Source organism: Gasterosteus aculeatus, chromosome 15, assembly GCF_964276395.1.
Source record: "Gasterosteus aculeatus chromosome 15, fGasAcu3.hap1.1, whole genome shotgun sequence".
Lineage (NCBI taxonomy): Eukaryota > Metazoa > Chordata > Actinopteri > Perciformes > Gasterosteidae > Gasterosteus > Gasterosteus aculeatus.
In genome coordinates, this window is record NC_135703.1 from 5,497,256 (window position 1) to 5,517,783 (window position 20,528).

Consider the following 20,528-nt stretch of genomic DNA (forward strand, 5'->3'; position numbering starts at 1 on the left):
CGACCGCGAGGTCTGCTGTGTATTTAGAAACGCGCCCCGAAAAGTGCAATTTATTTGCACATATAATCTTACTCTATTTCAGGCTCGATTTGCCTGAGTGGAAAAGTTAATATCGAGGAGTGACTGTTCAGCCTTTTTGGGTGGCCCCCCGACACGTGTGAGATCGCAACGCACCAAAGTTTAGTAGGCCTTAAATGGCAGCGACAGCACCGCTTAGATCCATCACGTCGCCTGTCACAAAGCCAGTTTGAATTTCAAATTGAATTCAAGCCAATCTCCACTGTGACATGTGAAGGGCAAAGCGGTGAACTTAAATGTTCCTGTCTTGTGCACATATTCCGTACACGTGAGGTTCGTTCACGACAGGGTACGTTAAACGTGACGCTGCAACCGTCACGTGGGTCCGTGCCGACCGGCTCTCCGTCTAAGCCAAACACGTCGGAGGCTCGGGGGCCGTGAGTGAATGCGCCCTGAGGGCAGTTAAGTTTACTTCTGAGAGAACTTGAGAAGTGTTAAGGACGTGTGGGCGACGTCATCAGCTACTGAAGACAAGGAAGACGCCCATAAAACGCTCTGTAAATTCTCCCGATCGTGTCTCCGCTTTCTGCCATTGTAGATTTGAACTGAGCTCATTGGCTTCCTCACCTCTTTGCCTGCTACTTTGCTGTTACACTCTCTTCATCTGAGACGTATTCATCTTGATGTTTTCTCTTCTGTATGGCAATGACGGAGCCCATTACTGAAGCCTATAATGTTTTGGTCTGTTGTGATGTGCTCCCATCTGGTTTCCAGTGAAAATGCATCACTCCATTAACGTTGCCTGTGATCTAGAGGATGCTTTAATCTAAGACTCTAAACCCAACTTAATTACATCCTTCAAAATAGCTCTATTAGTAGAATACAATCAAAAGTGTAGCACATCCATTTTGGTAAGTCAAACATGCTTCCGATGGCTCTGAAGAGTGTTTACTTTTGTCTCCTGTTCTGATTATGGAATCATATTTGGAGGCTTGAGGCCCAAATGTATACTTGTGTTCTTACGTGGGTCAAAATAACATGCATGGTAATAGGTATGAGATTCCATTTCTCTGGAGCAAAAAAACCCCATAACAATTGAGTTTATGGGAGCCTGAAGAGACTCTCTGTGTGGCACACTGATGACTTTGTGCTCGACCTTTCAAGCCTCTCGCTGTATAACCTCCAGTCATATTCATAATTACTTTCTCTCTGCATCCTGCCAGTTTTCATTCGTTCAGCAGTATTTTTCAATGAATCAAAACTTCAAAAGGAAAATGAGATGGCCCGGTTCAAAAGGACTTACAAAGACTTTCTGTGGGATTCATGATGCCTGGCAATTACCTTGGCACGCTGCGGTGCCATGATGAAAAGATCATTTAATTACGACAAATAATTGAAGACTTTCTTGCGGTGATATTACAGGTTTAACATGGATTTTACGTTGAGTAACTTGACTCTGAAGACACTATACTTTACAGAATTGCCAGTTTTCAGATATCAGCAAACACTTTCGGGCACATCATTAATAATAAAAGTAACGTTGTTATTGGGATGGGACTATTATTATAAAAGTAGTTGATAATTATAGTGGATAATAATAATGATTATTATCATTATTATAATGACTACTTTTGTAATAATAGTAATTAGTAGTAGTAGCTGATATTCACATTATTATAATTAATATTATTGAATTGATTTCATTTTTGTTATGATTATTATTTCTCCCGGTGGACATTCAAATTTGGTTGAAAACAAAAAAAGATGTAAAGCATCCACAGAAGTTCTGTGAAATTGCCCAATACCATCTGGTTTAAAAAGGAAATGCCTCGCGCTGCGTCCAACAGGAATGATGTAACAATCTTTCACAGAATCGTGATCGAGAGAGAGAGACTATGGCGGCTTACTCAGTTACACAATTATTTTTAGTACATTTCATTTTTGGACAGCCTCCTTTATACACACCATTTTCAAATGTTGTATAAAACATAAAATGTCAACTTCTTGAACTGTGCACAATGTAATACAAAAAAAAATCTGACAAAATAACCAAACGTAAAATGTTTATGTGGTGCGTAATATCCGGTGTAGACGTCACACTTCCGGTCTCAGCCTCCTTTCAGTGCAACAATGGCGTCCCGTGTTGAGGTTAGTCATTTCTCTAGTTGTGTGTCAAACTTCACAAATAATTTGATTCTGTGGCAAATTAAAGTCAATTAATACCATTTATTTAACGGAGACTTCTAATTTGTCCGCCAGAGTGTGTTTCTGCCCCTCACTTTGTTTACGTTCTCGCGTCGTTGTGCTAAGCTAACGAGTGCTAAATGACGCGATCCCGTCTACACGGGACGTTCCACTCACTGTAAACATCTGTCTCGATACTTTGGGCTTTCGTGTGTGTTTGTGGATCTAGCGTTGTTCATTAAAAGTCTCGTTCGGTAACGCAATGTCCTTGTGTATCTAACGGTAAAAAAAAAAAACAACTGTCGGTATCTCCAGGAGTCCGCGACAGCAACGGAAGAGGAGCAACAGACGGAAGCCGACGTCTCTCTGAAGAGGGAAGCGAGACTTCGTAAATTTCGAGAGTTACATTTCAAGCGGGTGAGTAGAGCGAGTAATTAAAAACAACGTCAGGTTATGGAGGCCAGCTCTGAAGTCAGTGGATGTTTTATTTCCGGTACGTTGCATTTGACGTCATGTGTTATCTTCCGTTGCAGAATGAAGCACGTAAGATCAATCACCAGGAGGTTGTGGAGGAGGACAAAAGGCTGAAACTTCCTACGAACTGGGAGGCCAAGAAAGCCCGACTGGAGTGGGAGGTCGCTGAAGACGAAAAGAAAAAAGTGATTACGCCCCCGAGCATTCCACTAGTTCTAAACGCTGTAGTTCTGTGCATATGCACAATGGTGACGTGTCCCCGATCAGACACGTTTGCAGACTTAAGTACTCTAAGCACATATGTGTAAGATATAATTTCTCTCTCCACGTTTTCTGGTACTTGTCGTAAAGCTTTAGTACCATAAAATGATTTATATGGGTTTGTGTAGTTTGTTAAAGTGGAGACAAAGTATTTTGATTTTGTAAAATAGCACTGGGTAATATATTTAATAGATTACCTTGTATTTAATCCACAGGTAGAGGACCACTACTTGTTTGACTGCTGCTGTAACGCATGAATTCCCTACACGTGTGACATATTCATAGCGTATATATATTACCCCATGATAATGGTAGTCATCCAATTGGTTTCCCTTTGGGGAACAGACACAAATGCACCTGTACACCTTGAATAATGACATCAAGTCTGCATAGTGGTAGTTTGTTCGTGAAATATTAAATCTGGTTGACATATGTACCATATTAATGGTTTTCCCCCAGGAATGTGCTGAACGAGGGGAGGACTATCACAGAGTGAAGCTGCTTGAAATCACCGCTGAGGATGCAGAGCGGTGGGAGAGGAAGAAGAAGAAGAAGAACCCCGACACTGGATTTGCAGGTTGGTGTTGGGGTCTTCAGTGAGGATGCACAGGGGTCTCTTGGCGGTGATGTACTCGGTAGAGTGTACACTTTTAGTTCTAGCAATAAACAGCGTTTGAACAAACGTATGAGATACTGGAGACACAAGAAACATCAGCGACGTAACATGTCGGGATGGTTATTGTTTGGTTTTTTCCACTTTTAAAACAATACCGGTGCCTAAACTTTAGGGGAAAAAGGGGTGCAATTTTCTTCACAATTGAACAATATATTAACTGTATAAACAATACTGTAAATATAAATAAATTAAACATTAAAAAAACACTTCAATGTACAGCTTTGACCTTTTTAACTTTTTAACATTATATTAACTGTTTAAAAGGTTTACTTAGTGTTTCATCCTCTGTAGGAGCCGGAAGTGTATTTATTAGTTCAATGGAATTTGGGGAATATTAATCCTCGTCATCATTTTTGATTTACGGTTGTTGTGCAGGAACTAAAGATAATATATTGAAAGAATTTGTTTGATTGACGCTCCTTGCTTGTCTCAATGTATTGACGTCATTATTGCAGCTGGTGCAACACAGAAGAGCTGCATGAGGCACGAGAGCATATCTACCGTGTGGCAGAATGTATTGATTGTATCATGGGGGGGAAACATTGACTTTAATAAATGTAAATAGAAGGTAGATGGCTAGCTAGCTACTGTAGCTACGCAAGCGGCAGGCTAGCATTAGCTGCTGCGACGTAAACAAAGTTTTTCAATCGGCTGAGGCACCAAAAACTGCGTTGCTGTAGGTACCGGATGTATAGGAACCGGTACCAATATGTCATCAACCCTGGTAACGTGTTGGTAGCTGCTAGGCTAGACAGTGGTTTGGAAAACGTCCTGGCTGAATGTCGGGAGATTGTTGGCACTTCAAACACGGCCGTCAAACGATGGAGAGTTGTGAGCAAAGCAAACTGCACAAGCACAGCAGAAATTTATCTCAATTGATGCATTTCTAAATGTGGGATTCATTTGTTGTTGTTTTTTTAATCTTTTGACAGGCCAACTTTTCAACCAACTTTATTTGGTAGAAAGAACCCAAAGGTGGCAGTCTTTCAGTTACTTGACTCATGCTGGCACTGACCTTATATCAGCTGAAACAAATAAATAGCTGCTGGAATTAATGAAGCTCAAAAATAAATCCTTTGTCACTTTCAAACCTAATGGAATCAGGGTTTGGCCGTCATATTTCAAGTGCTCGTCACTGATTGCATAGCGATTGGATCAAACCGCTTTATTTTAGGCATGAGACCACAGAACCTCAGTCTACTCATTTTAGTAAATGGTAATTTAATACTCTTGAGTAAACGAGTGGTTCACCGTGTTCTCCTCTACCATTCAATGTGACCTTTTGACAAGTTTTCCCACTTCCAAACAGAGAAGCGTTGCCACCTAAAACCATATGTAACGGCAGTGAATGGAGCACTGGTTGCAGTAAGAATCTCTCTCTCTTGGGATGTTAATCCACTCAAACTGGTTTGAATTTAATCCCCTCAAGAAAGAAAAGGCTTGACGCGTCTCATAAATATTGCTGCTATTGATAGCGCCCCCAAAACTGGCCGTGGGGTGTTTTGCGAAGCCTCGTGCCTGTTTGTCGTTTGTTCCGGTAATTCTTACTTCATTTTTTATTTCTCTCCGTCTCCCACAACGGACTGCAGGTTATGCTGAGGCCCAATTCCGACAGTACCAGAGGCTCACCAGGCAAATCCGACCCGACATGGAAAGCTATGAGAAGCAGAGAGAGGATTGGTGAGTGACCAAAACTGTGTTGGGGGACTTGTTGCCATGTCTTTCTATTGCCATTAAGTCTGTGCTTTCCCTCTAACCGGGCCATGAGAATCCCGACATGAGACGTCTCTAGTGTCACGACCGGAACTGTGACATCGCTAGTCAAGTAAAATGAATCATTGGGCCGGGCGTAGTCCTCTCGGAATCCTCTCATCACATGTGCACAAAGCATTTTCTATACATTAAGTTTAGTGCCCTCCTCACTTGCCCCGAGGTCTGTTTTGAAACGGCACAGACGAAATTCATAAATATCTTGGTGTGTGTGCAGTGCACGCACACTTCAGTTCGAAGAAGAGACCGTTGCCTCCAGGTTATTTGCCCTCAAAAGACTGACGTTCATGCAGAACCGTGAAGGATGCACAAGCACATTTCCCCCCGCGGCCATCTTATCTTTCATTGGGGTGACGGCGCTCACAATGATGGAATAGAGGAGCCATTTTTCAGCATGTTCAAATCGTGATTATCTCTGGTTATGCGTGTCTAATTCCTTCCACAGCGGTGAGGACTTCCACCCGACGTCCAACAGCCTGATCCACGGCACCCACGTCCCCTCAAAGGACGGCATTGACCGCATGGTGGAAGATGTCGAGAAACAGTAAGTTGCCCTCTAGAACCCCACAAAGACGCCGCGTGGCGGTCTTTTTCATCTCACACCGTGCCGGCACAGAGAGCATCCGTTTGACTCGCTGGGAACACCGCGAAGATCCTTCTAACGACCCGGCTGACGAGCGAGTTTCATCATGACTCTGTAAGAGGAATACTTCACACCCAAAACCATGTGTGTATCGATCGATCACCCGCCAGGGTCACCTGGAGTTCTTTGAGGGGAACTTTTATTTTTCTCACACGCCTTCACAATGAGCGGCGGAATCTCTCAATTAATTCTACAAGAGAAAATGTAAATCTTCAAGAATTAAAGGTAACCAGGGAGGAAAAGTTGCCTGTTTTGTGGGTGAAGTTTTCCTCTGAGCAATTTTAGCACCCTGACTAAATATGCATTTTAGAAAGACAGCTGGGACATTCAGACCCTTTTTCCGGTGCTGGTACACCACAAATGCAGTGTGAGGTTTGGAAATATGCGATTATTTCAGTCATAATAAATTATGTGGGGAAAATACTGACTTAGTGACCTTTTTGCCAAAATAGGAAAAGCTGCTACATCTTTTAATGTTCCTCACATTTAACTGACCGACTATAGATTTTCCGTCGCCACATTTAAATTCTCACCCTCGGTATAATCGCCTGTAGCCTATAATTGTTATTGGTTATGCCATGGCCCCGTTTATGACGTCCTCCCTAAGCTGCTTTCATTCTGCGATTTGCCAGGATAGAGAAGCGGGCCAAGTACAGCCGACGCAGGGCATACAACGACGACGCGGACATCGACTACATCAACGAGAGGAACGCCAAGTTCAACAAGAAGGCCGAGCGCTTCTACGGCAAATACACGGCGGAGATCAAGCAAAACCTGGAGAGAGGCACAGCTGTCTAGATGCTGCTTCTTCTGCTGGGTAATTTTTGATGTATCGAAGGAAGGAATGGACTCCGCAGTCTAAAGCGGTGGTCTTAAGTATACGAGCCGAGGTTGTTGTGAGCCGAAAGATAATTCAGTTATTTCCAAGACGTGTGGTGTCCTTTTGTACAGTACTATTAGTTAAAACAGCTGTGGTGATTTTTTTTTTTAATCCTTTTAAATAAACCGCTTGCCGTTATCTCGCACACTTGTTTGTGTTTCTGTGGCTCCCTGCGTGTGGTCTCATGACGGGAGACGTGAGCGTGAGAACAAACTACCGTTAACTACCATCAAACCTTGGGGCCACATTTAGCCGAAGATGGCGACCAAAAGCATGTACTTTGGTGCACAAGAGATAAGGACCCAACAATTGAGCAATTCAATTTATTCATTATCTCCATCTGTGTCTGGCTAAGTTGCCCCAAGCTGCGACATGAGCAGGAAAGCCATGTGACCGTAGCAGCAGATAAAGGACCAGAAGTTCCCATGCAGCCCCATTACGCAGTCAGAGGAATAAAACATGCCATGGTTTACATATTTAGAACAATCTTTTTCTAGTCTGGATGAATCAATTCTTTGGAACCAAAACAGAACACATTTATGGGATCCTTTGTGAAGGTCAACGTACAAAAAGAGCCATGTTATTGAACGAAGAGGAGGGAGGTCTTCAGGTGATGCCCTTGATACCCGACGCAGCTCTAAAGGGAGTGGATTAAATGTTCAAGTACATGATTGTGATATTCTAATCTGATTAGCCTATGGGATATTGGCTAGGACGCATACAACAGTGCATAAATTTTCATTGGTGACTCTGGGAAAATGACATCTTTGATTCATTCAAGGCAAAGTGTTCCCTGGCCCAACGAGCACCTCTTTAAGCCCAGTAAAAGAACACCTGTTAATACGTATTCATCCTCAGGTGTGATTAAAGCGGTTTTACCTTTTAATTTAAACGTGATTACCTTGTGGCAATAAGAGCATTGAATGCAGTGTACAAAACCCCAGAAATATGAGTGGAGCTGTGATTCCTAGATAGTGACTGTCACACATGGATGCAGTTGTGTTACTTTTTGGCACTCATGACAATACTGCCCCCATGTGGTCATGAGAATGCAGCACGTATAAACCCAAGAGCATGATCTCAGTGTACCCGTTTTCACATGTGATCAGTTTTGTTGCCTCAAACTAGATCTAGGCTTTTCTTGCAGCAAACGTTTTGACTCATGGTTGGAAACAAACAGGAAAACCTGACAATGGTGCTGATTTGACATTACACCCAAATCAAACTTCCATTATTTTTCAGTTGGCATTTGTTTGCATGCGCTAATTTACTGTGTTGGAATATTTTAGCATAACTTGACTAGATGCTATAAGTAGTCCACTGTATCCCCATCTGGACAAATCACCCCATCTACTGTTTCAGTATTTCTCTACATGTGTTCCGTGACTGATTAATAACATCAACAAGAAATATCAAGATGTCAGTCACACGTAGTATAAGTACAGTTCATTAATTCATGTGAATACTTACAGAACAGACAAAACATTTTAATCAAATAAATACTTTATTGAAGCACAATATACAACAATGGGCAAAAAAAAAATGCATATATGCAAATAATCCCACCTGATTGAATTCTTCCCATCTCCTCACACAAGTCTTTCATCTGTAATAAAACTTGTGCCATAAAAATGTAAAACATATGTACAGTATTCACAGCGTCCATGTACTCTGACACACTAGCGTGCCGGTGTGTGTCTGCGTGCCCTGGAGGCGTGGCCTGATTTGACTGGCATCCAGTGGCCATACGGCTTCCGGCTTTCATAGCTGTCCATTCTGGAAGTTACCTTTGCCCCCGACGCGGCGGCAGCAGCTGCTGGTTTTAACACGGCGTTCTGACGGGACGAGACCAGGACAGTAAGACGTTAGAATACATTGACGTGTGCTCGAGAGGATTGAAAGCGGCGCTCAGGTTTGTTTGTTAATAATAAGAAATCATGAATGGTCACTTACGTTAATGCTGAAAGAGATCGTCCTCCTTTTCAGGGACATCCCTAAGCTGAACATATCATCAAGCTCCCCCTCATCGCTCTGTTTGAGAAAGACAAAAAAAAGAAACCTAGTGAGATATGTGTGCATCACTGATTGTGTGTTGACAGCTTGTGTGTTGACAGCTTGTTTACGTCAGATTGACTATGGCTCCCATTGTAAAACTTCATTGCATGGTGAATTATTTAAGTGTTAGTTTCAACACTAACAGCCCCCCACCACCCACCCACTGCTGTCAGACAGCTCAATGTCTCCACCACTTAAAATCATCCTACAGAACACCAAAACAAAACCATAAGATGCAAAAAGAAAAGAGAATCGTAGTAAAAAAGGATGTCTTCTCTGTCTACAGTGGCAGAATGATGGTGACGTAGGTTTCCCAGCCCTCAGGACACGGCTGGTGAACCAACTTATCTTTGGCATACGGAGAGGAGTTCTTCGTCTGTTTTTAGCTCTCTTGACAGGGATAGTCACTATAATGCAGTCCACACGCCTTTGCTCCATCAGCGAGTGAAGGATTCTGCTAAATAACAACGACCCATTTCAACTTCAAGCATGAATACATTTGAAAAGTCAAAATTCTATTGCCTATCTATATGGAGTGGTCAGTGTAATACAATGTCTGCATTGATCATTAAGCATCTATGTGAGGAATTAGCATGTTTTGACTGTGAGCACTATGTCTAATAATCAGCATATGTGTTGGGTTAACTTAAGACTTTCTGAACATTGCAAGGGGTTATCAGGTAAACTTTCACGCAAACACGTATTGTTGTCACCTAAGTCACATGACAGCCCTTTAATCCCAGGTGCCGATGAGTGAAGGAGACCACTGTCATGTTATCTATGAAGACAGGAATAAATACAGAAAGTATGTATTTTCCCTCAGGGGTCCGAAGGTTAACAAGACAGGAAATTCAACACAACATAGTCCTAAAATTAAATCAACAGACGCATGTAGACATTTCAACAAAGACTCAGTTGAGCAGGCAACCGGTAACTTTGAATTAAGTGACAGCTAGGATCAAAATTATTAAATCAATAAAATTCTCAACACACCTTACCTTGTATTTACATGTAGTCTTAGATGGGGGGGAAACTTCTGTGTGTTTAATAAGAACTTGTGAGACAGCTTTACATTTAGTGTGTGATGTGCAGCCGACCATCAATCTAAGACACCCACCTGTGACGGAGTCTTTTCCAGGTCTTGTCTCACCCATGTCTCTCGCAATACTTGATTGGACTCCACTGCCTGAGCCGACTGGATTGATTCCACGATCTCAGGACTGTAGAGTTTCTCGTCCTCTTGGATTATGGAAGCATTGGCAGACATGATGGGGTTTCCTTTATCTTTGGAAAACAAGAATATCATTACTTTTTTCGCCGGGGAACTGACAATTCACTCCAGAAAAAAAGAAGAAGAAAAAAACTCACCATCAATACTCAGGTCAACGGAATTTTCGGAATATTCGGATCCAGAGCTGCTCCTGTGGTTTCTGGGCGGGGACTGGGAGAACCGGCTAACTGCCCGGCCGGACCTGCTGGAGCGGGACCTGTTGCGTCGGTGACGAGAGTGCCTGGAGGGGGAGGGGGAGTCAGAGCTTTCCATATGGCGGCGTGGCGCGGATCGGCGGCCATGTCTGCGATGGTTGTCACAGCGACAGCGGGAAGACGGTCTGTGGCAACGGGGGTGGGAGCGAGAGCGGGAGGAGGACCTGCTGCTGGATGAAGACGACGAACACCGGCGATGCCGGCGGTTGCTGCGCCCCCTGTGGCGACCGGAGCCGCTGGAGCGTCTGCTGCTTTTGGATCGTGAACGGGAGCGCGAAGCGGCAGCGCTGCTGCGGTCAAAGATCACGTTGATGCCGTCCCTCTGGCGAACGCGGGCAATTTCCGTGTGAGAGTCCTCTCCCTTGGCCATTGTTATATTGTCTGCAACAACCTGAAAGACCATTTACAATTTTTAAAATACAATATTTTCGAAACAATAAGTTATACATAAATGGGTTGATCTTATAACAACATGACGATATCGTCGATCATTTGAGAAAAGTACCGTGTTAATATCACAGTCCATGTCCGACAATAGGTTCGTGTTGCATAACATATCATTAGCATAAGTAGCGTTAGCACAACGCAGCTACAATGGCTGACCGAAGAGGCCTTGTGGAAATTTTTGCGGTGACGCAACCTAAAGATAACTTGACTAGCTCAAGCTAGCACCCGCTATCGTTCCAAAAGATACAGATTGTGTATTGCGTTAAACCGTCCATTACATGGCACGATATTTAAAATACAAAAGTATAAGGAAATTAAGAATAAACAGTTAGCCGTGCGTCATTGGACTTACCAGGCCGCGTGTGGCTTGAAATCCTTTGTTCAGCTGGCGTCGATTAAAACGCAATTAAGCTAACGTTGTATCAAAAGAGACACGTTCACAAGCGTAGTGCGAGAAGATGACTCACGAATACAGCTCAAATTTTCTCGAAATATGTCAAGTTTGTAGCTGAATATTAGCGAAAGCGTCGGCGGTTTGTTCCGTTGCTTGCAGTTGAATCGACGGTCCGTGGAATGAAGAAGTGGCGGTCGGCTGCAGGGCGGAGTCACGAGTCTCTCTGGAAAATTCCAGTCACGTGTTCCACTTCTTGTTGTTCCTACCAGCAGACGTAATGGCGGACAAGTCCGCGGAAAGTGCTGGAAGCAGTCCTTCGTATCCGAATATGAGCCATGGAAGCTAATAAGCGAGATTTAATGTTGGGATTCTAACCTCGTTCAAAAACACCCTCGAATGTTTGCTGTCTCACCATAGCTGATGTTAATACCTGTGTTATTAATATATGTTCAATACGGTCATGTAACGCTAGTGGAGATACAACAGCTTGTAATAACAAACTAACATGAATACATTGCATCTGATAATTTTTCCAATGCTTTTAATACATAATTCTTAGTATTATGATGGTAAATCCCTTTAAATGGGCTTCGAAATTGGCAGGAAAGCGATCTCGCGATACTTGTGTAATCTTGTCTTCTTTTTACTACCTTGCGTGACGTCCTGCCCTCATCATTTTCTACCACCCCGCTTGGCTACAAGGTATCGGCAGGCCGTCGTCCTCTCAAAACTTTTAAACACAACATGGACATTTTGACCGTGCTGCCGGCCAACTTCGGCTTCGCCATATTTACCTACCTGTACAGCTGGATTATGCTGGGGTACTTGGCAGTGAAAGTCGGGGCTGCAAGGAAGAAGTACAACGTCAAGGTAGGTGGACTCGTACTTAGACAATCACTTAGACGAGTCGCTTCACGTTGAAGTAACAATGCACGCTTATTGTTGCATTATATGTGATTTTCATACGTTTCCCCCGCCATTTTATTCAACATGTGTTTCCCTCTACTTCGCAGTACCCAACAATGTACAGTGACAAGGATCAGGTATTCAACTGCATCCAGAGAGCGCACCAGAACACGCTGGAGGTGTACTCGCAGTGGCTCGTCTTCCAAACCATTGCGGCTCTTGTCTACCCGGTATGAAACCCTTTTGTACCCACTTAATGATACATTGCCACGAATGACTTGCGACGCTATTAGGGTCAGTTATTCAAAGCTGCTAGAATTGTAATCTCGGGCTGTGTCAAACTTGTGGGAGTGGCCGAGCAATCCTCGTGAACTTTGGTTTAAATGATCCAAATCGCAGAGTCAGAGTGATAAAGCGTTTTTTTTCTTCCCCCGTCAAACTGGATCACCCTTGCATTTGCCCACTGCCTGTAACACTTTTTTTCTTTGTTTATACTCATCAGTTATCAGCTTCGGTGCTGGGGGCTATTTGGGTGACCAGCAGGTTTTCCTATGCTTGGGGCTACTACACAGGAGGTAAGTGGCATTTATGACATATGGACGGCTTAAAGCCCCTGGAGTCAGTTGACCTAATGCATTGTAAATACGGACCAATAATATTTATTTGTAGCCTATAAATGTATGCAATCTTAAAATTGGTCAAACCTATACAGTTTGTTGTGTACCTTAATCATTAAAACACTATCTATCACTTACTTACACTTACTGCTAGTAATAACAGTGGTCACAGGGCAGTTGCCTCTCGCCTAGTTTTGTTTAATCATTGACAAAATACAGCATGAGCAAAAGATAACGAGAACAGACATTCACGGCTGACCATTAATGAGAATGGTAATTGTTTAAGGTAACGGTCATAGTCGCTTGTATTATCAACTATTATTATCGTATCAACTAAATTTAAATTTGAATGTCAGTTACTCCCTTGTGGACATTTTTTGTATCCATTGTTGTTTCATAATATTCTGCTTTGGGAAAATTGTCATTGTTCTGTTTTATGTTTTATTCCAGATCCAGCCATGAGGATGAATGGTGCCTATGGCTACATTGGATACTTCGGAGTCATCTTTCTGTCCATATCTGTAGCCTTGCAGTTGCTTGGAGTCTTTTAAGACAATTGTCATCTTGTTTACTCATTTATACTGGCTGACATGCCATTTTCAAATGTATCAACCCTAAAGGCGCTGTACAATTCTTCTCTGTATACTGATTTCAAAATATGATGCTAAACACCTTTCTGCGGACCACTAACTTGCTACTTGATTGTTATTTTTTTCTTCTATTTGTTGTGAATGTCTCTATGCAATCGTCAATAAAGTAATGTAGATGCTGATTGATGCTACAGCCTTTGGCTTTTGCTCTGTTCACAGTTGCAAGCGATACATTTTATGAATAATGAAAGGGTGGGCAGCATGCTCAAAGCCCCCATGTGACTCACACATGATGTGCGAGGCATAAATCTTAGATGAGATTATACAGCAAACGGCTGGAAGTACACCGACAGGTGTAATAAAGGAACCAAGAGACCTAATGGTAATTGCTTCAGGTTATTGTAAAGTGTAAACGTATATTCGTCCGTTACAATAAACTCTTTCATAAGTATGTTGCCATTATTTTTATATTCAAACATGTATTGTCTCAGCTTCATTAACTATTTACTAATGCCTGCTACTCTTGTAATAGTTTAGTTATCGATACATGTGGCGCAGTCTCGTCTACAAAATGCTCGTGCACGGCGCCTACTTCATGAAGTAGAGCTAAAGGTCGTATTTAGGTCGTTACTGGTGAGTAATCCATTGTCTTTTGTAATAACAAAGTCTGCTTTTATAAACATGGTCGTAATATGTGTTGCACGGTGGGTGCATACAGAGAAGGAAAGAAAGCACTGTATTCTGAAACTTGTTAAATTACACAATAGGAAAGATTGCCATGTTGTTTTCTGTTTCCTATTTAATATTCCTTCCTACCAAATAGGCCCACTGCCTTTTGGAGCGCTCCTTCTCCGGTACTGATGCACAAATTCCCATTTTGTTAACAACACCTGAATGCAACAGTATCAACAGCCTCTCAGAGGTTCCCTCATCAAACGAGTGTGTTTGAACTGCGCATGTGCAGGACCGAGTGATATCGGAAGCAAAGACGGGCTAATCGAGGGGGTTCACGCAAAAAAACAAGACCGAAAATAAGAGGTAGGCAAGTCCGTTCAATAATGGCATTACCGCTACCACCCAGTGATTCTGATGGGGGTGGGATTTGCCTTTGTACTGAAGATGTCTTTTGAGTTCGGCTGTTATATTTAGCAACTTCGTAGCTAACGTTAAAATAAACCGTCACGGAAATGTTTGCTAACGTTAATGCCCGAGCGATGAACAAAAGAACCCAACGTGTCGCCTCAGCCCCGATTTATCCGCTGTAAATGTTCCGCTTCTTCAAATATTAACTTCGATGTCGTCGTTGTCCAACGGCGTGACGTTACCATCAGTAGCTACCGAGCTATTTGTGTGTAAATAATCGGCGCTTTGCGATAAAGCCACGTGACCTAAATTGAGCATCATCGATACGGCGCGGACGCACACCGTGAGCCCGCTTGTTTAGATTTGCTGATATCGGATCGAAGGGGTCTGTAACCAACATGTGTGGCATTGAGATGAGCTTTTGATGTTGATGTTGAACATAACGCCCTTTTCACAGTCATGTCAGGTTTCCTGGACGGGATCCGGTGCGGAGACTGCGAGTGCAATGTGGACTGGGGAGAAAGAAGAAACACTATTGCATCCGTGGCTGCTGGAGTTCTGGTAATGCTCCGTTAAACGCTAGATGTGCATCACTACAGAAGAGGGTGTGATCAGGCAGGCTACACGGATATGGCCTCCTGGTCTGACTGTAGCTGCTCATTATCACTGTTCGCAGGACTGTGTTTCTCCTGATTTAAATGACCAGAGTGCAGATTTATCAGACGTGTGTTTTGACCGCTGATGTTCCAACTACATCGTGCTCCTCGGGCTAACCGTGGGTCTTGTCGCAGTTCTTCACAGGTTGGTGGATCATCATCGATGCTGCGGTGAAGTATCCCGACGACGGCCAGTTTCACCATGCCTATCACACCTGCGGTGTCATCGCTACAGTGGCCTTTCTCATGTGAGACAGACTCTTGCACACTGTTTCTATCACACGAGCTCTTTGAATCACCAGTTTTATCACATGTTTACATTATTCCATCTCCAGCTGCTCATTTGTCACAGAGATTCTGTAGTTGCCGTCATGTGACCTCATTGTTGAGTCACATGAGAACTGGAGGCTGTATATGTCGGGGGGGCGGTTGGTACCCATGACTCAGATCAAGAATGGTGTCTTCGGTCTGATGTGGGGGGCCTTCTTAATTTTTCTTTAACAGTTTTTTATGATCTCATTCGACACATCCAGGATAAATGCAGTTTCAAATGGCCAAGTGAGGGGAGACAGCTACAGCGAAGGCTGCATTGGACAGACGGGTGCGTATGATGGGATATGATGAACTTCTCTGTACTGCTGTACTGCAGAAGCTACTTAGCGGCCACTGCGATGTGTGTGCAACAACGGGCAAATCGCTCAGTGTCGCCACCCAGTAACGCGCCCCTTTCTTATCTCTGGTGTGCAGGCGCTCGAGTGTGGCTCTTCATCGGCTTCATGCTGGCTTTTGGGTCCCTCATCGCCTCTATGTGGATTCTGTTTGGCGGATTCGTGGTGCCTCGTAAGTCCTGTTTTTCACCAGGGTGGTTTTGAACGTTGCAGGGATGAAAAAGAAGCCAGTGTGATGCGCTAACTTCATTTACGTTTGCTGGATAGACAATCAAAATGTTGCAGAGATGTAATCAAGCTGCGCTGTCAAATTACAGATGCGGACTCATTTTGAAAGCTGTGAATGTGTTGTCTCTTGCAGAGAAGCCCGTTGTGTACCCCGGCATTGCTGTTTTCTTCCAGAATGCGTTCATTTTCTTTGGGTAAGTTGGTGGTTCTCTGCAGCGTCTCGCATCCAACGCATGCTTAAACCTCATCAAAGGTGCCATCCGGAAATATTTTTCTGATTCTATCTTTCTCTCTTTCTCCCGATTAGGGGTTTGGTCTTCAAGTTCGGACGTACAGAGGATCTGTGGCAGTAGCAGACTTTGTGTGTGTTCGTGTACACTCTTTATACACTCTGCTTTCTATACACTAGGAGATGGTTATTCGTGGTTATTCACTTTATACAAACACCTTTTTAGCTTTCCAATTAACATTTTTAATTTGTATTGTTTGCTCTATAATGGCTACATTATAACTAAGCACAAGTTTTCATAGTTTATTTTGAAAAGTGTGATGACATATTTAATTGTGTCTATTCACACAGACTGTATAGCCATGTTGTTATAATGGTTTACAACTTATATTTGAATTTGGGGATCTCTCAGCTGTCTACTTTTCCTTTGGGTATACTTACTTTTACAGCATCCATTATATTTGAACAGTCTTTTAAGTGGAAAAAGCATAAATTATTCTGGAATAAAACATCATTTAGGGCAATATTTCACAAAACTGAACACATTTACTGAATGTAACCATATTGGGGTTGTTTTTTTCCTCAAATAACATTATCAGCTCTGACACGGTTAATTAGCTCGCACTGCTGACATGATGTCAACAAGGTTTTGAAGTCTATTGGTCGTTATAAGCGTACGGGAGGTTTTTATCTGACTGCAAAACTTAACATCTGCTTGTGTAACATCCAAACCACGAGGTCATCTTCTGACGACCATGGCAGCATTAAACGGAGACGTAACGGGCAGAAAACGAGTCTTGCATTCATACTTCTGCAGTTGCAGCTAGATTGGATTGGATTTCATTTCTTGTATCCCAGTCTTTCGCCAACCAAACATTTAACAACTAATTTTTATACAGTTTCTTACTTTCTTAAAAAGATGTACACCGATATTTGTTCCTCCCAAGATTCTACTCGCTCCCGTCTTCTTACTTGTTCACGGCAAGATGGGGAAACTGCAAAACAGGGGGGGATTTGCACAAAGCTATTTTAAGTAAGCATAAATGCAATGCTCTCCATTACTATTTAGTATCTTTCTTGATAAAGATAACATTGGACATCGGTTATAGAATCATATTAAGGCAGATATTTGTTTGTAAAAAGCAATGATTGCCTACCTCCCAGAAAGCCTGGTCATCAAAACATTTCTTGTCTTGAGGCGGTCTCCACAAGTTCCATTTGAGTAGGAATCCTTTAAACAATGACATACAAAGAATCAGGAAAGGCTTACAAATGGCAAACCTAAAGTGGGACGTCTGTTGGGTCAAATCTCACTGTCACTGATGGCGCGACTGAATAATTAAGAATGGACCGTCTGTCTTCTAGTTTGACTGTGCCAGACCGTTAATAATGGAAACTTTACCAGAGAGAGGACTCACCTGTAAGGACTGCCATGGACAGACTGACAGCGATGGTGAGGAGGAGAGTACAAATGTGAAACACAGCAAACCGGATAGCCCTTGTTAAAAAAAAAAAGCACCAATTACGAGAGTGTTGCACCTTTTGTGTGCGCCGCGATGCAACCGAAGGACGGCGGCGTGCTTACGTTGTGTGATCATCGCAGGCCTTTATCTGCAGCAGGAGATGCGCCAGCCATCCCAGCAGGCCGGGGAGTCCGTGCGTGCTCAGGACAGCGCACGTGTCGTGGCACTCGAAGGCAAGCAGCATGTGCCTCTGGAAAACGAGCCCTCGTGATGAGCGGATGAATTAAGTGAATTTAAGCGGTTGCGGCGGTCGTCACCTTGAGGCACTGCGATCCAGCGGTTGATACAACGGCGGCAGTGAAGCCGATGGTCATGGCTTCCCATGGCTGACGAACCGCTGACATGGAAACCCCAACGGCAACGCCACCCGCGAGGATGCAAGACTGCATACGGATCTGACCGAGAGGAAGAGATCAACGCCCCATTGGGAAGTAGATCTTTTTAGTAAGAGGCCTACTGATTGATTGGAATTTATAAAGTCCTGAGGTACTCAAACAGGTAAACGTTGGCTTTCCGCCGTCAATGACTGTTGGTGGAAGAGAAGAATGTTGTGTTCACATATAAAGTTCTAGAAAATACCGGGTTGAGCTTTCCCCTGGGGCTCGAGAGCATAGACATAGCGGATGCCGTTACGGCGCTGACAGCCAGGGCCAGGTAGGTGCTGCACACGGCGCCCAGCTTCCTCCAAGGAAAGTCATTGTCAACGAGGACCGAATTAAAACTGGGCCAAAACATCCAGAGAAACAAAGAGCCTGGAACACAGAACGTCAGATTCTGATCAATTCTACTTGATGCCCTGGCCGAAGACATGGCCCGACCCCTTACCCAACATGGAGAATAATCCTGTTTGGCGATCAAACTTCTCCTTTTCAAAAGGCTGAAGGGAGCCTTCCCGAAACAAGATCCAGGTCAGCGTGAGTCCAAAGAAGGCCCCGAAGACGTGAAGCAGCATGATGCTGTTCTCTGTCGGCACCTGGATTTCGAAAACGTCCTGATCACTACATTCCGATACTGCATTGTGTATAGAGGGGATATATGTGGCCTGCGTTACAGATTCAAAGGTGACGTACAGGAACAAAAGTCGCTCACCTTCAGCAGAACCTGGAGGAGCCACTCATTCAGGACGAACCCTGACACCTCCAGCAGGCCGATGAGGACCAGGTGGACAGGGTTGGTCTTCCCAAGCACAGCTCCAATTGAGATGAGGGCAGAGGCTGTGCACATCTCGGCAACCACCAAGCTACATCAAAATATTGACCTTTAACTTATAGCTGATGTTTATGTTAAGTTAACCATATATATTGTGAATTTCATTCATGTTGGATCTCTGATCAGTAACAGGTGACATTTTATTTCGCCATGCAAGCTGTAGTGGTACAAAATAGGGATCATTTGATCAAACAAATTTTAAAATGACCGCAACATACCTTCTCAAATCTACCCTGATCTTCCCTCTGTAATACCAGGACTCCATTCCTCTGAGTATGATGGCCCATTGAATGGCCATGACAGCCACAAGGAGGTTGAATCCAGTGGCACTGTAACCATACCGCACTAGAAAAGTGCACAAGAAGCCGAAGCCTAGAATCACCATCGCGTTCACATCCAGGAACTCTGAAAAACAAAAGGAAATCCCAAAGGTTTTGAAAAATAGAAAAGACAGTTTTGAAAATAGTCACTTTTGCTTTTGCTTTGATAACCCTGGTGGTCTGCTTCTGAAGAAGTAGGAGCTGCTTGATTGTATCACTGCCTAACTGCCACCACTCCCCAAACTCTTAGATCTTAGAGAGGTTTTGCTGTTTTAATAACCCACATAGCTTCACAATGTTTCGTTGAGTTAAGACCGTTCAACCCACATTGTCTCCTGACCTGACCTCCCCACATCCACATCCTCACTGCTTTGGCCTACCTGGGTAAAAGCTGCTGAAGGTGGTCCCGTCTGCTTTTATATTGCTTTCGATCTCAATGCAAAAGGCAAATATGACCACGAAGCCTATCTGCAGGAAAAGCAGCAACGGTGCCAGACGGGAGCGCAGACTCGGTGCGTATTGAGGAGCCATCGGGCACGATCCCTGCACGCTTCTCTTCCAACCGCTGCAAGTGGCGCCCTGCTCAAAGGGTGGCGCCCTGCTCAAAGGGTGCCACCCTAAATGCACGAGCATCTGTTGAATTTATCAGCTGCTTTGCACCGACTCTTTCCTGAGTGACAAGCTCGTGCCTGATATCAGACATAGTCACCTGGTTCAAGAGTGACATTTAGACAATTCAGCCAGTTTGATGGAGCTCCATTTAACCTAATTACAAATCAATTGAGTTCATGAAAAATAGCTGTATGAAAGTTGAATTGCAGCAATTTGAAAAGGTGTTTCCGATCTGGCACAAAATAAAATACAGTATTAACTATAATCACAATGTCCAGAGAGTTACTTTAGTATTAATTGGCTAATTGAACACTAAATGTACAACATGAAGTGCGATTACAGATGCTCAGAAAATATTTGCAAACCATATTTGTATTTTTGTGACTAACACTACTTAAGGTGAATCAGTTTTGGCCCTATACATATTTGAAAAAACCCCTCTTTAACTTATATATTCAAGACAATGGTAAACTAAAGGCCATGGGTCAAATCCATTATAATAAAAAGACAAATGCGAGCCACACTTTCAGTCACCTGCATACTATAAGCAGACTATAAGTGCACACATTTCAGTCTGGAAACAACATTTTTATGGCATTG

General features: G+C 43.4%; 5 protein-coding genes across 8 annotated transcripts; 3 read left to right on the forward strand and 2 right to left on the reverse strand.

Annotated features, from left to right (window-relative positions):
- The first annotated feature begins 2,060 nt into the window (after window positions 1-2,060).
- On the forward strand, window positions 2,061-7,051 carry syf2 (SYF2 pre-mRNA-splicing factor). Its single transcript, XM_040200118.2, has 7 exons — window positions 2,061-2,166; window positions 2,518-2,619; window positions 2,736-2,861; window positions 3,397-3,514; window positions 5,203-5,293; window positions 5,829-5,927; window positions 6,659-7,051. Exons 1-7 carry the CDS (start codon window positions 2,149-2,151, stop codon window positions 6,822-6,824), a joined length of 720 nt encoding a protein of 239 aa, XP_040056052.1. The 5' UTR covers window positions 2,061-2,148; the 3' UTR covers window positions 6,825-7,051.
- Window positions 7,052-8,391: 1,340 nt separating this feature from the next.
- Window positions 8,392-10,816, reverse strand: rsrp1 (arginine/serine-rich protein 1). Of its 3 annotated transcripts, none has more exons than XM_078089827.1 (5): window positions 10,611-10,816; window positions 10,330-10,472; window positions 10,079-10,245; window positions 8,860-8,937; window positions 8,392-8,741 (listed from the first exon to the last, which is right to left on the reverse strand). In XM_078089827.1, the coding sequence occupies exons 1-5, from the start codon at window positions 10,814-10,816 to the stop codon at window positions 8,586-8,588; spliced, it is 750 nt and encodes a 249-aa protein (XP_077945953.1). In that variant the 3' UTR covers window positions 8,392-8,585. The 3 variants fall into 3 exon arrangements, with proteins under 3 accessions (XP_077945953.1, XP_040056051.2, XP_040056050.2); XM_040200117.2 differs by adding an exon at window positions 9,960-9,997 and having other exon boundaries at window positions 10,330-10,816; XM_040200116.2 differs by having other exon boundaries at window positions 10,330-10,816.
- A 741-nt stretch (window positions 10,817-11,557) lies between these two features.
- Window positions 11,558-13,582, forward strand: mgst3b (microsomal glutathione S-transferase 3b). Its single transcript, XM_040200121.2, has 4 exons — window positions 11,558-12,157; window positions 12,301-12,423; window positions 12,696-12,768; window positions 13,261-13,582. The coding sequence occupies exons 1-4, from the start codon at window positions 12,032-12,034 to the stop codon at window positions 13,359-13,361; spliced, it is 423 nt and encodes a 140-aa protein (XP_040056055.2). The 5' UTR covers window positions 11,558-12,031; the 3' UTR covers window positions 13,362-13,582.
- A 118-nt stretch (window positions 13,583-13,700) lies between these two features.
- On the forward strand, window positions 13,701-17,055 carry tmem50a (transmembrane protein 50A). 2 transcript variants are annotated; one of them, XM_040200120.2, is made up of 7 exons: window positions 13,701-14,438; window positions 14,941-15,044; window positions 15,275-15,387; window positions 15,673-15,740; window positions 15,887-15,979; window positions 16,169-16,229; window positions 16,343-17,055. In XM_040200120.2, the coding sequence occupies exons 2-7, from the start codon at window positions 14,943-14,945 to the stop codon at window positions 16,386-16,388; spliced, it is 483 nt and encodes a 160-aa protein (XP_040056054.1). In that variant the 5' UTR covers window positions 13,701-14,438; window positions 14,941-14,942; the 3' UTR covers window positions 16,389-17,055. The 2 variants fall into 2 exon arrangements, with proteins under 2 accessions (XP_040056054.1, XP_077945954.1); XM_078089828.1 differs by having other exon boundaries at window positions 14,280-14,431; window positions 14,939-15,044.
- rhd (Rh blood group, D antigen) lies at window positions 16,339-20,025 on the reverse strand. Its single transcript, XM_040200115.2, has 10 exons — window positions 19,697-20,025; window positions 19,215-19,401; window positions 18,877-19,027; window positions 18,613-18,760; window positions 18,367-18,539; window positions 18,045-18,182; window positions 17,850-17,977; window positions 17,683-17,762; window positions 17,422-17,495; window positions 16,339-17,259 (listed from the first exon to the last, which is right to left on the reverse strand). The coding sequence occupies exons 1-10, from the start codon at window positions 19,947-19,949 to the stop codon at window positions 17,233-17,235; spliced, it is 1,359 nt and encodes a 452-aa protein (XP_040056049.2). The 5' UTR covers window positions 19,950-20,025; the 3' UTR covers window positions 16,339-17,232.
- Window positions 20,026-20,528: the final 503 nt, after the last annotated feature.